General features: G+C 52.3%; 1 protein-coding gene and 1 long non-coding RNA gene across 2 annotated transcripts; one reads left to right on the top strand and one right to left on the bottom strand.

Moving 5' to 3' along the window:
- Window positions 1–641: 641 nt before the first annotated feature.
- CASQ1 (calsequestrin 1) lies at window positions 642–10,192 on the bottom strand. Its single transcript, XM_059067244.2, has 11 exons — window positions 9,530–10,192; window positions 7,638–7,722; window positions 6,768–6,868; window positions 6,447–6,558; window positions 6,020–6,093; window positions 5,542–5,672; window positions 4,350–4,395; window positions 3,881–3,935; window positions 3,546–3,646; window positions 2,672–2,746; window positions 642–1,244 (listed from the first exon to the last, which is right to left on the bottom strand). Exons 1-11 carry the CDS (start codon window positions 9,806–9,808, stop codon window positions 1,107–1,109), a joined length of 1,197 nt encoding a protein of 398 aa, XP_058923227.1. The 5' UTR covers window positions 9,809–10,192; the 3' UTR covers window positions 642–1,106.
- On the top strand, window positions 10,142–12,902 carry LOC136794583 (uncharacterized). The gene is made up of 3 exons (XR_010841568.1): window positions 10,142–10,326; window positions 10,528–10,909; window positions 12,615–12,902. It is a non-coding gene; the product is annotated as an uncharacterized lncRNA (long non-coding RNA).
- Window positions 12,903–13,363: the final 461 nt, after the last annotated feature.

Raw genomic sequence — 13,363 nt, 5'->3', positions numbered from 1 at the left:
TCTCTTAACAAACATTTATTAGGGACTACTTTTGGTGTGCCAGGCCCTGTGGACACAGAGAAAAAGCCTGGGGTCCTGCCTTCAAGGGGCTCACAGTCTGGTGGGGAAGACAGACATGTAAATGAAGAGCTAGTACTAGAATAGAAGGTGGACAGAGAGAGCGCAGTGGGAACCCAGAGGAGGGAGCTGCAGGAGGGGCCACCTCTGGGAAGGCCACACCGAGGAAGTGCTTTTGGGGCTCAGTCTTGCCATTCAAATAAGAGCTGCAAGGGAGGGTGCTATCAAGCAGCACACAATCACTTAATTACATATTGCTTTGTATTTTTCCTAAGTTCTTTAGTGTGCTTGTCTTGACTTCCCAGTGAGGCTAATCAGCTCGAGAGCAGGGACAGGCCCAGCACTCTCTGTTCTCCCAAAGCCTGACAGCGGTGCTGGACAAACACCATGTGTTCAGAAAACACATGGTTTTTTGACTTGCAGCAGATAAATAATCCAAGCTTCTCTGGGATAACTGCCTGGAAGGAGGAGCCCCACCCCCCTGCTATCACAGTCCCCTAACAAGGTACCCACACCTTAAATCCCCCATCCTCTGGCTGCCGCCCTCCTGCCATAGGGGTGAGACCTCATCAGCAGACACTTGCTCATGTTGCCCCAGATCCTTTATTGAAGTCTCCCCTTTGACCCAAGTACATTAACAAGAGGTTGCTAAGCTATAGCCCCAAACACAGTACCCTCCCATCCCCCCTGGCCAGGGATAGGACAGTCAGAAGGATAGAGGACTTGAGAGAGTGGGGGAAGAGTGTGCTCAGGTGGAGGGAGCAGAAGGAGAGATGGGGGCCCATAGATATAGCAAGAGGGAAGTCACAAGAAAGCATGTAGGGGGTGATGGAAGAGGGACATGGTGGGACAGGAAACAAGTCAGATGAGACAGCTGGGCTGGTGTGTAGGGAAAAGTAGCTCCTTGAATCTCAGCACGCAGCATATAGACCCCAGTGGGCCCCATGGCAGAGAATGACCTAGTGTCCCTGGAGGAGCTCAGGGAAGGACAGGGAAAGAGGAGGAGCAGGAGGAGAGCAGGTGGGGCTAGGAGATGGCTGCCACAGCAACTAGTCATCATCATCATCATCATCATCATCATCCTCTGTGTTGATCTCGCCCTCCAGTACATCCTCCAGCCAGTCCTCCAGCTCCTCAGTAGAAGGCAGGTCCTCTTCATCATCCATCTCCATCCATATGCTGTCCGCCTAGGACATGGCACAGACAGGGGATCAGAACTAAGCCCGATTCATGTCTTTAGACCTGTCCTCCCACTCACTGGACTCTGCACATCCTCTGTCCCTTCTCTTCATCTGTCAGTGGGCAGGAAAACTGTCCAGGTGGGGGTCTAGGTTGCATTAGTGACAGTGGGAGTAGAAAGAATTGCTGGATCAGCAAATAGACCTTCTCCCTTTAGTCTTTCTTACAAGCTCTTGCCATGCTGAGCTTCCTAAAACAGACCTCTCTATCATGCCCTTAATGCAAAACCACTGGTGGCTCTTCATGGCCTAGAGAATAAAGTCAACTCTTTAGCATTCAAGACTTTCCAATACCTGCTTTTCTAGCACCATCCTCAGAGATCTCTAGACTCTCAAGCCATAAGAAACGACCTGCCTTTTCCCAAATCTGATATTCATTTTCCTACTTTTTAACCTGTTGCACTAACTTTTCCATCAGTTTGGAAATGACTCGTATAATTTTCACTTGTAGAACTCTTATACATGGTACAGTCTCCAGTGTGTTTTAATTTTTTTAATTGTTTAGATTTAATTTTTTTTTTTTTTTTTTTTTTTTTTGCGGTAAGTGGGCCTCTCACTGTTGTGGCCTCTCCCATTGCGGAGCACAGGCTCAGTGGCCATGGCTCACGGGCCCAGCCGTTCCGCGGCACGTGGGATCCTCCCAGACCGGGGCACGAACCCGCGTCCCCTGCATCGGCAGGCAGACCCCCAACCACTGCGCCACCAGGGAAGCCCTAATTAATTTTTTATATTTAAAAATTGAGGTATAGTTGGTTTACAACAATCTCTACTTTAAACTCTACTCCTTTTAAACCCTCTGATTCTCAAGCAGAATTCACTTTGATTTCTGTGCCTTCCTGGTGTTTTATTTGTGTCTCTATTATAGAGTTTATCAGATTTGGCCTGGTAGTTAACAGAATACCTACCTCCTCAGTTAGACTGAGAATTATATGGAAGCAGGCTGTGACTTACTCAATTCAACAAATATTTTTGAAGCATCTATCTGTGTGTGAATGAGAAGATTTCTGCCCTCAAAAAGCTCAAAGTCTACTGGAAGAGACAGACATGATACATAAATAGCCATATAAAAGTCATGTTCTCAATGCCAAATGGGCTCTGGGAGTGCCAAGGAGGAAACAATTCCAAATGGGAGATCTGGAAAGATATCATGGAGAAGAGAAGATTTCAACTGGGCTTTGAAGGACGAGCAGTCAGTTCCAACAGGTAGAGGCAGAGGTGTGTTCAGGGTAGGAATCTCTCCCTCTTTCCAGCCATTAGACTGGGCATGTCTAATTCCTCTGGGGAGGGCTCAATTCCTAGTTAGCAGAGCAGAGGAGGACTAGCTATGTTGGGAAGGAGAGTTGGGGGTCAACCGGGGATGAGGGAAGGAAACTCACATCAGTAACATTGACGACTCCTATTTGTGGGGCTGACAGGTCGATGTTAAACGTCTTCTCCCAGTATGGAACCAGCTGTGGAGAGACCACATATGGCAACTTAATGGAGGCTAGGAACACCTGAGTCCAGGAGGGTGAGTGTGAGTGTGAGGGTCAGCCAGGGGTAGAGGGAGGGCACTGAACCCACGGTAGATTGGTGGATAGGTCCAGCTATAGTGCCTGAAGGGAATAGGTAGAACTAAGCAGTTAAAGGGTAGATATCCCAAAAGGAAAGTATCAAGAGGGTCAGCTGGGGACATTGGTCCCTCCTTTCCAAGGAAAACTTGATAGGAAGCCTTTTTCTGACCCTGGATCTGCTACTGATTGGCCTTGTGACTTTGGGCAATCACTTCTCCCTGGACCTCAGTTTCTGTATCTCTGAACTAAGGTAGTTATACTCTGTAATTGCCAGTGGTGCTCACATTTCTGTTTGTTCATCTAGTTCCTCTTTCAACGAAGAGTGTTAGGTGTTGGGGATTCCGCTGGGAACAGAGCCCTGCCCTGAGACGTGGAATCTCTGTGCTTTGATTCTGTGATTGTGGACACCCACATGCAGGGTTAATGTGCCCTTCTGCTCCCCCAAACTCTGGATTTCTCTAGAAGGAGCCAGCCCTTGGCACATGAGCTATCTGCTCAGCCTCTGCTCTGGGAATCCTGTGGTTCCCACACTTCCCATCATCCTGTGTCCCCTTTCTCAGGATGCGCTCAGTGCCCCTGAGCATGCAACAGGCTCCTCCACTAGGAGGTGGGGATAGGAACTCTGAAACAGGCTCCCCCTTGGGATGTGCCCATGTGCCCTTTCCTCGGATAGCAGTGCCTAAATGATATCTCTTACCAGGGGGAAGTCATCAGGGTCAATCCAGATGATGCTCAGGTCAGGATTTTCAGTGTTATCTCGGGCCACAGCCTTGAGAATCTCTAAGAACTCATAGCCATCTTGGAGGGAACACAGGGCATAAGTGCATGGTGGGGCACAGAGGAAACAGGAGTCCAGCTCTCTTTTCCCGCCTCCCACAACTCCGCATGTCTAGCCCCAGGCTGCTTGTAAACTGTGCTCTAAAAATACCTGTCTTATGTGTTAAAAGCCTATGCTCTGATAAATACCCCATCTCCCTCTCTCACCAGTGCCCCTGCCCCTGCCCCAAATCCAATCCAGTATTCCTCCCTCACCAGGATCATCTTCCTCTGCAAAGGCCACAATATGGATTCCATCCAGATCGTCCTCCTGCGGGCAGGGAGGGGAGACCTTAGCTATACTCACTGAAGTTAGAGAGCCCAGAACAGGCCCTAGATCTACCTTGGACCTAACTTTTGTGGAAATCCAGCTTCTGGAGCAGGTGTATTCTTGTGGTGGTGACCCTTTTCCAAGTACACTGCCCCCTTCCACTCCAGGGTCCCCACACCTCCGCTGGCAAACCCTTCAGCCCCAGAGCTTAGAGCTCCTCCCTTGTCATTGTCATCAAGTTATGTGAGTCCCACAACTCCTGACATGTTCTTCAGAACAGAAACCCTCCACCTTTGCTGGTGCACTGTCTTTCCTATCAGCAAGACATGAGGAGTAGCAGGGATGGATGTTTCTAGGACTTGAGTTTTTTTCCCATGCTCCTGTGAGGGCCTGGGCCCCATCCGGGGCACTCACCCAGGTCTCATACATACTCTCAGGCTTCAGTTTCCTCAGGGTTGATCTAGAAGAGAAAGAAAGTCACTACTCAGTGGGCAAGAAGGACACCCTTGTCTCCAGAGGGTCCCCATAGCAGAGGATGCCACAGGGTCATGCCTAGGGCATAGACAGCTTGCAGCCCTGAACAAAGCCATCTGGCAAAGTCTAAGCTCCGGGTACCAGGCCCAGATAATTGCATGGTTAAAGCAGGTAGGAGAGAGGAGGGTGGGCAACAGGACTGGAAGAGAGACTTTCGGGAGAATGAACTGGACATCTGGGTGTTCATTCATTCATTCTTTCATTCACTCATTCATTCAATAACACTGAGTGTTGGAGATGTTCTAAACACTGTGCTAGGTGCTGTGTAGACAGAGTTGGACAAGGCAAACATATTCCTGCCCTGATGAAGCGGACCATAATCTAGTGGGAGAGAATGAGAGAAATAGTGTTTACACTGATGAATGGGTATTTCCAGTTACGGAGTACTGTGAAGGAAGAGAATTATGTGTGAGTGTAGGGCAGGGTTTCTCAACCTCAGCACTAGTGACATTTGGGGCCAGATAATTCTTCATTGTGGGAGAGCTGTCCTGTGCACCGTAGGATATTTAGCAGCATCCCTGGCCTCTAGTCACTAAATACCAGTAGCTCTCTCTCCAACCAAAAATGTCTCCAGCCATTGCCAAATATCCGCTGGAAGGCAAAATCCTCCCCTTACCTCGCCAGTCCCTCCACCCCTGTTGAGAACCACTGGTGTAGGTAATGTATGAGAAAGAACACAGGCCAGATCTGGATTAGAATCCCGTTCTGACACTACTCTTGGACTCTTTTTGACTGAGGTTGTTAAAAGGATTAAATATAATAAGAGAGATAGCACCTCGGAGTTCCTGGCAGACCACAGGCACTCAACACTGGTCTCAGTCAACATCACAATGAACCGTACACACTTATGGAGCACCTTCTATGTGTGCTCTAGGCTCTGAGCTAAGTGCTGGGGTGCAAAATATTGTGCAAAATGGTCAATATATCAATAAGAACTGATACCAGAAGTGTATTCATCTCTAGGAGAGACCCGCCTCCTGGTTGGCTGAGATTCCCCCAGCCCATTTCACAGACATGTGTTCTAGCCTGGGGAGGAGCCTACCCTGCTCAGAGGGTTGCCCCTGCTCCCCACCTCCTGTGCTCCTCCACGAAGTTGACAATCTCCTCTTCGCTATTGGGCTTGTCCGGGATGGTCACAGGCTCTTCCATGAAGGCCTCGTAGAAGTCGATCTCATTCAGCTTCAGGGTCAGCTTCTTTGCCACCTTTTGGGGGAGGGGATGGGGGAGTGGGGCAGGGGACACGGGGTCATGGTGAGAAGAAGTATTATGGGGGAGCAGATGTCAGGCAGGGAGTGAGACAACTTGGGCCCTTGTCACTGCCTCTATGACACTGGACACGTGTCTTAACTTCTCTGGGCTTTGGTTGAAGATGAGAGAGGGGTGGGTTAGATAATTTAAAATCTGTGGGATCGGGGAGGCCCGAGGTGGGGTGGGGTTGGGGAGTACTGGTGTGTAGGGAGGGAGGATGTCCCCCATTGATCCTGGGAGAGGGGGCTGGAGGGCAGCTGAGGGGAGTGAGGGAGACCCAATGTAGCAGCAGGGAGGAGAACCTTGCTGTCGAAGGTGGCGAAGAAGGGGATGTAAGGATGAAACTCCTCCGCTGCGTCCTCAAAGGCTTTGTAATCTGAGGGGGGGAATGCAGAGTCAGTCTCTGGGGGAGCCAGGGTCTGCCAGGGAACCATCCCCCCTCTGTCTCTCCCCAAGTCTTCTTTGGCAGGTGGGGTTCATTCTGAGACTCACCCCCTCTAGTCCTCTGAGAGTGGTTACATACAGTGGTGGGGTGGGCGGAAGGGGAATGCCTTGGTGCCTGTCTGTGAAACCCGCAGAGTGCAGGGAGGTCAGAGCAGTTGATGCGCCCACCATGGCAAGAGGAGTGAGGAGGTAGGGATACTGAGCCAGTGGGTGAAGTGGGGAGGTAAGAGGACAGGTGAAGTGGGGGACCAGCGGAGGGGACAGTGGAGTCTGAGGGTTACCCACGCTCTGAGTCTTTGCTCTTGAAGTAGCCAATGAGTTTGTTCTCATCTTCGATATTCTCAAATGCCTGCAGCTCTCGTTCACCCTCAATAAATTCCACAGGGTCCTCTAGGACCTGGAAGAGCAAGGACATTGAAGGAAGAGAGTGAGTTTCTGAACTCAGTGGTAGAGGCAAGGAGAGGGATCAGGGAAAAGAAGGCTGGGAAATGGGGAGGAAGGGGCTCTCTGTTGTGTGTGTGTGTGTGTGTGTGTGTGTGAGGCTGCAGTTGGTTGGAAGGGCGTGAGGTCTTAAAGCAAGGCCATTAGGTCCAGTGGAGTCCTCACATCAAGCAGAAACTCCACCAGGGTGTCAGCAGAAAACTCGCCATCATACTCAATGACTTCATCTTCCTTGAATACATAAATGCTGTCCTCTTCAGTTAGTCCTAGGGAGTGAGCCAGAGGTGTGCCATGATTGCAACCTTCCCACAGGTCCAAGGGTCCAAATCCAGGGTTGCAGCCCATTCCATAATCCCACTAGACCCCACATCCTTCACCTCCCCTGTCCCCAGCCCTGCTCACCTCCACTGCCTCTCAGCCCCTCCATCCCCAGTGTCTGTGCCCCTGGATTTAGCCTAGGTGGCTAGTCTGGCCCCAGGGGCTCTCCAGGGGGAATCTGGGGTCCCGTGGGAACGCTAGGGGAGGACGCAGGGAGATATAGGTCCTAGCAAGATGTCTCCCCCCTTCTCTGCCTGTCATAACCAGAGACAGATCTTCCTGTTACCTCCTCTGAGGACTCTAGTTGCTGATTCCCAGTCCAGCCCTTTAACCTTCAGCTATTAGTGACCAGATGACTTCATTACTGGCCACCCCTCCCCCATCCACATCCGGAGTCCAGTCTCAGGCCTGTGCTGCCCCCTGGTGGCTGGTGCTGTAATACCCAGCCCGCGGCTCTGGAGGGGGAGGGGTTGGAAGAGGAGTTTGCAGAGGTCTCTCCAGCCCCACTTGTGTTCCCTGATCCCCCCTTTCCTCCAGAACCTAGCCCCGGTTTTTAGGTAGGTATAAAGAATGCCACCTTCACCTCTTTCTGGGATTTGAGCATGGGTCTCTATAAGGAATAAAGGAGAGGCTGGAACCCCCAGCCATAACCCTCCAAATTTCAGTATTTTCTCATCGGTCACCTTCCCCTCCCTGATTCTCCCACCCCTCCCTTACCTAGTTTCTTGGCTACAGCCGTGTCCTTCTCAGAGTCCACCATCCCGAAGCCAACACCCTTGTCTTCTAGGACTTGGGCTGCTAACTGAAGGGAGAGTTAGGGTTAAAATCAGCCTCTGGAATTCTTAGTAACCACTATTCGCGATCTCATGCTTTCGAGCTGGGTCATTTGGGATGCAGGGAATATAAGTTAACCTTGACACTGTGCTAGGATGCAGGATATCTCCACTTTCCCTACCACGCCCCCCTACACCCTTTTGGTCTGTGGTCCAATTTTAATTCCTGAACACCTATTGCTTATTTACAATGTGCTTATTATGTTGAACTTTAAGGCACTGTGCATGTACTTCCAGGTTCCTTAGGGATGCTGAGGGGATGCTGAGGGGTCTAGCTTCAGGATGACTGAGGCTCTTTCCTCCTTCAGAGCTGAGCCCTGTACTCCATACTGATCAAAGACCACGCTCAGTGTGGGGGTGATGTTACACGTCCCTTGGGTTATTCTGAGTGAGTCCCAATGGGGAGAATTTTGGAGGGCAAGAGGGTGGGGGGCGTGTGGCTAGGTTCATGTTGCTGAGGAGCAGGGAGAGCCGGAGAGCTGAGAGTAGAGGTCACCGTGGCCACCACTGGTTACCCTCAAGGCAGAGAGACTGACAAAGAGATTAAATAGGCCTGGTTTTCCTCAATGGGGTGGGACTTTCCCTTTCACTCTCTACTTCAAGCTGTCCTTAGGCTATGGAGAGTCACACCCTAGGTCCCTGTCCTCATGGGCCTCCCAGCGGGGCTCTCAACCCTGATGCACTCTGCCTTGGGCATGGTTTGCAGCTTTACCCCACCTAACACAGACTCGGGGCGCTCGGATTCTCAGGAGGTTGGGACAGGTGGATGGCCAGGGATGCTGAGCACTCAGGATAAAAATACTCAGCTCATTAATCAGGCGGCAGGTTCCAGCACCCGGCAGGGGCACACAGAAATGAGAGCCTACAGTCCTGGTGTCTTGCCCTGAAATACTCCAAGCTCTGGGCGAGTTGGGGCCTCTCCATCCTGCCAAACTAGAGGAGGGGCTGCAGCAGCTTGGACAAGGAGACTCCAACACATCCCGGCTCCTGGAGGGCTGTGTGACCACATTTTCCAGTCATCTCCAAACATGGGCTTTTTTCTCGTAACAATAGGCTGTCTCTCTCCTTTGCACCCACCCAAGGTCAGCTTGGGGGTGAGGAGAATCTTCCCACAAAGACAAGTTGGGGAAGGCATGGTGAAGCCTCCTCCAAACACAAGAATTTTCCAATCGGGGTGCCCAGCTTGATCCAATAGGGGCAGATGGCAGGGGGAGGGGACTGAGAAGCCAGTGGGAGGCACGGTGGGCTCTATTAAACCTTTAGCCATTAAATCAATGACATGCAAGTAAAATGTCAATAACATTTAAATTTATACTCAGTTTGGATCTCTTTGGGGTGCAGCCCCTAAAGTGTATGGAGAGAGGGTACGTTTTGGTTAGGAAAGTAGATTTGGGGGTGTACTTCAGTTCTTCACCTTCCCCTGAAGAACCTCTCTTTTCCTTTTTTGCCCCCCTTCCAGGGTCACCCCAGTCCTAGCCAAACCTAGTACTACCACCCTCCTCTAGCATGGAGCAGAGATTCCCCCTGCAGCACCCCCCTCCCTCCTAAAATTGCCTGACTACTGTGGTACTTTGGGGGTTCCTGAATCTCTGTTTCTCTTCTGGCTAAGGTCATACACCACTTGGGTCCTGTTGGTCCTGTTGGTCCGAGACAGGGTCCTGCTGCCTTGCCCCTCACGCCCAGATCCCACTCTTAAAGATCTACATGGAGTTGCAGGATAGAGGAGTGCAGAGAGGGACTGTGCTGCTCTGCAGGCCTGCAGACCCCGCCACTCACCTCCAGGATCAGCTCCTCCATCTCAAACTGTCTTTGTGAGGCCTTGTCGTCCTCGGGGGGTTCGTGGTAGAGCAGTGCCAGCACCTCGTACTTCTTGAACACATTCTTGTAGTTCTTTGAGTTGACATTGACCACACGGTCCACACCATCATACTCGGGGAAGTCCAGCCCTTCCTCTCCCTGCACCCCTGACTTGGGTGTCCCTAGCACCAGCAGTAACAGCAGTGCCAGCCGCAGGCCGGGCACAGCTCTGGCCCCCATCCTGTCTGCAGCACTCATGGAGGTAGTGGGATCTGGGTCGGCTCTCCTGGTCCAGAAGAGGTTAGCTGGGGTAGGGAGGCGCCCCTGGGCCCCAAATCCTGAGTTAGGGGCTCACGGTGGGGGTGGGGTGGGGAATGGCCCAGAGCAGTGGACAGAGGACACTGCTAGGTCCTGGAGAAACTGCCGACAGGGCCAAGAGAAAAAGGGTCAGGAGGAGGAATAGGAGCAGGGGGCGGGGAGGGAACCGGAGCTGCCCTTGAGGTTGGCACCCCTTGGCCCCCACCTGGTCCTGTCTAAATATGTCTCCAGGATTGGCAGGAGAGACGGATAACCTTCTGAGGCCAGGACGGCCCCGTGAGGGCTGGGATCCTCCTACCTCCAACACCTCTCACCCAGGCTCCCAGAGCCTCCTCCCCTCCCCCTCCCCCCCACTGTCCAGGGCTCCTCAGCCCCTGTCCCCACACCGGCCTAGGAGCTCATCGCCATATTAAGAAAGGAAAAAGCTGGAGCTAAAAATAAGACCAGATGAGTCGGAGGTAAATGAAGCTGGGGCTGGGGGAGGGGAGGCTTGGGGGTAATTAGGGAGAGTTGAGCGAGGGCAAGGGTACTCAGAGAGAGGGAAATGGGGCTGCAGAGGAGGAGGTATTCTGGGTCAGGTTAAATTTGTAGTCCATTTGTAAAAAGGGGGGCAAATGTGGTATCGCCTCTAAGTCCTAAAACCTGGAACTCTCCTCTAGGTCAAGTCTGTTTCTTTGATCCCATGCAATCCAGGCTGCAGGAAAGAGACCCCCTGCACTTCCCTTTAAAGAACCAAGACCAAGGATGAGGTCATTCTCTGAATAAAAGATGGAGCCGAGTCCAGGACTGGCGCCCTGGCTCAGCTCCAGCCAGTTTCCTTTGCTTCACTCAACACTCCTAACTGGAGTATGCAGAGGAAGGACGGGGCGTGGGGCGTGAAGTGCTGGCCCACATCCATCCTTGGAGATGCGGATCTGGGGCTTCTCTGCCCACAGACCCGAGGGCTGCTGCCTCCTGCTTGTACTCTCTACTCTGATCCTTTGGGACTGGTTTTCTAGGGCACAGTGGGAAGGAGGATTCCCCTGGCTGAATGATTCCAAGGTGAGCGAATTGTGACTATTCATTCCTACGTCTTTGACAAGACAAAAAAGGATCAGGTATCAACGGTAGGAGAAAAAAATTAACACTGGGAAACATGAAGAGGTAGAGCCCTGTGCCCCGAACCAAGGATGCTGCTTAATTCTGTGCACTGAGAGCCAAAGCAGAGCTGGTGCGGGGGGGGGCTCTAACTTCCTGGATCCCAGCTTGGGGGTGAGGGCGGAGTGGATGGGCTCAGCTCTGGGTACCTTCAAGGACCCTCTTCACGGCCCTCCAGGGCTCATGCACAGGTAAGCTGAGGCATGAGGGAGACCAGAGAGAGGCTAGATCAAAGTCAGAAGCCCCCATGCCCACCCTGAGGTGTCTCTGATGTTGGAGGCACAGAGGGTGTTTTGCACCATGAAGTTATGTTAGAGGAATGACCTTTCCTCACTCCCACAGGGCAGACCTTACACAGCTAAGCAAGGAAGGCCAGGGAAAATCTCAAGAACGTGGCAGGAGTGAGTCCAAGAGAGACAGCTGTCATGGGCGCAGGAGAGGCCAGAGGTAGCTAGGCAGGGCATGCCAGAGCTGGAGAGACCTCAGAACCCATCTCAAGAGAGCGACCAACGTGCCCACAGCCCCATGACCAGAGCAAAGACAGCAGGAGAGACAGGTGGAGCCACCCGGACGTACATGACCTAGATGATGTCCAGCCCCAACTTCTTCTGCTGTGCTCTGGAGGAGGGGGACACTGGGACAGAGACATTGGGACCTTAGACCCATTCCATCCTGAATCTGACCTTTCGTACCCCCAGGGTGTGAGATGGGACGAAATGGTGAGCCAGGCCTGCTCCATTCCCTCTCTTCTTCTGCAGCTACCAGGCTGTTTCATCCCATCCTGCTCCCTCTCCTTGGCCCTGGCTCTCCAGAGCCACCCGGATCCTTTCCAGCAGCTGCACTCCTCCCCTCCTCCCTGTCCTCCTCTCCCATACTTTGCTCTATACTTTCTATTCAAATCCTTCCCTCTAGGCCCCTGCCTTCAGGCTCAACCACCGATATCAAATGACCCTAAGTTGGGGCCTCTGTATTTTTAACCCACCAGACACCCAAAGCTCCTGCTACTGAAACTTGAGGAGCTGGTCCCTCCATGCTCCCCCTCCCCACCTCACACACTCACACACCCTGGCCCCTCCATCCTCCAGGGTCTGGTTCAGCCCTGTCAGCATCGGGGAAGGACCCCAGACTGATACAGCCCTGTCTCTAGGAGACCTTGTGTTGGAGGAGGGAGGGAAGCAGGTGGGAGAGAGACCTCTGAGGAGGGCCCGATGTAGGGGGAGAGTGGCTGATGTACCTTACGACAGCCTTCCCTTTGCTAGTCCATGGCCTCTCATCCTCCAGACTCATCCACGGCCCTTCCTCTATCACTATCCTGTTTTTTCTTTTGCATTTGTATATTTTTGGCCCAGCCTTCATCATAAGACTAGCCTGAAAAGTGGTTGAGGGCACACGTTCTGCAATCAGACAGACCTTGGTTTCCACATCTATAAAACCGGGTGGGGTGGTAAGAATGTATTTGTTATATGGATTAATGGATGGTGTGAGTAAGGCCTTTGTCTACCGCCAGACAGATTGTGCAGTCACTTAACACATGTGCTTTGTTTTTGGTGACAGTCTACGATTTCCACCAGCTTTTCTCAGCATTTCTCTCTCTCTGTATGCTGTTCAGCACAGCCAACCCTCTCCTCCAAAAGAAGCCTGAGAGTGAACCGACCCACAGGGAAAAGTGGACCAGCTCACAGAGCAAAAGCCAGCGAGTGGGTGAGGAGGAAGGAAGAGCTGCCGCCAAGGGTGGGCAGAAGAGAAAAGCTCCCCAGGACTCCTCACGTGCCTGAGACGCAGCAAGTGCTGGGCCCAGGCTTGGAGGCCAGGCTTTGGGGAACATCCGTCACCTGTGTGGAGCTGGGGCATGAGGGGGCGGGTGCTTTGCCTAGAGTAAAGTCTGCAGGGATCCATTCAGCGTTGTTCCAGCCTCTATTTCAAGGTTACGCCAGAGAAAACAGCTGAGGGCTGGGATGGGGTCGAGATGCCCTAATGACTGGGGCTACGGGAACACCAATCCCTTCCTCAGAGGCGGGGCAGTGGCTCCACATTCACCACTCACCACATGGCCCCTTCCAAGTCATTTAACCTCTCTGGACCTCAGGTTCTTCATGATGAAATAAGGTCTAGCATGAAAAGTCTATGAGTCTGTAAGTTGATCTGAGGGACTGAGTGGGTGCTGTGGCCCCTCTGTAAGGTGCGGCTCCCCTGCTCCTCTCTCACCTCCTCTGTTTCTCTGATCCCAGGACTTGTCCTGTCCTTGCTCTCTGTCGGGTTGGAGAGTGACTTTGAGGGGGTAGCCCTCAAGGGGAAAGGATGCTTGATTCTGATCCCTTCCCAGCCTCCACTCTGGTCCCTGAAAGACTTCCCCTGTCT

This window comes from Kogia breviceps, chromosome 1, assembly GCF_026419965.1.
Source record: "Kogia breviceps isolate mKogBre1 chromosome 1, mKogBre1 haplotype 1, whole genome shotgun sequence".
NCBI classification, from domain to species: domain Eukaryota; kingdom Metazoa; phylum Chordata; class Mammalia; order Artiodactyla; family Physeteridae; genus Kogia; species Kogia breviceps.
The sequence above is the reverse complement of the archived record's forward strand: the minus strand, read 5'-3'. Positions and strand labels throughout refer to the sequence as shown.

Bases quoted from the DNA above. Each gene is read 5' to 3' on its own strand.
- CASQ1 (XM_059067244.2), bottom strand. From the start codon at position 9,808: ATGAGTGCTGCAGACAGGATGGGGGCCAGAGCTGTGCCCGGCCTGCGG. The intron at 6,559-6,767 runs GTGAGGACTCCA...TTGCTCTTCCAG, and splicing joins TGGTGGAGTTTCTGCTTGAT to GTCCTAGAGGACCCTGTGGA. The intron at 6,094-6,446 runs GTGGGTAACCCT...TCCCCCCCTCAG, and splicing joins CAAGAGCAAAGACTCAGAGC to ATTACAAAGCCTTTGAGGAC.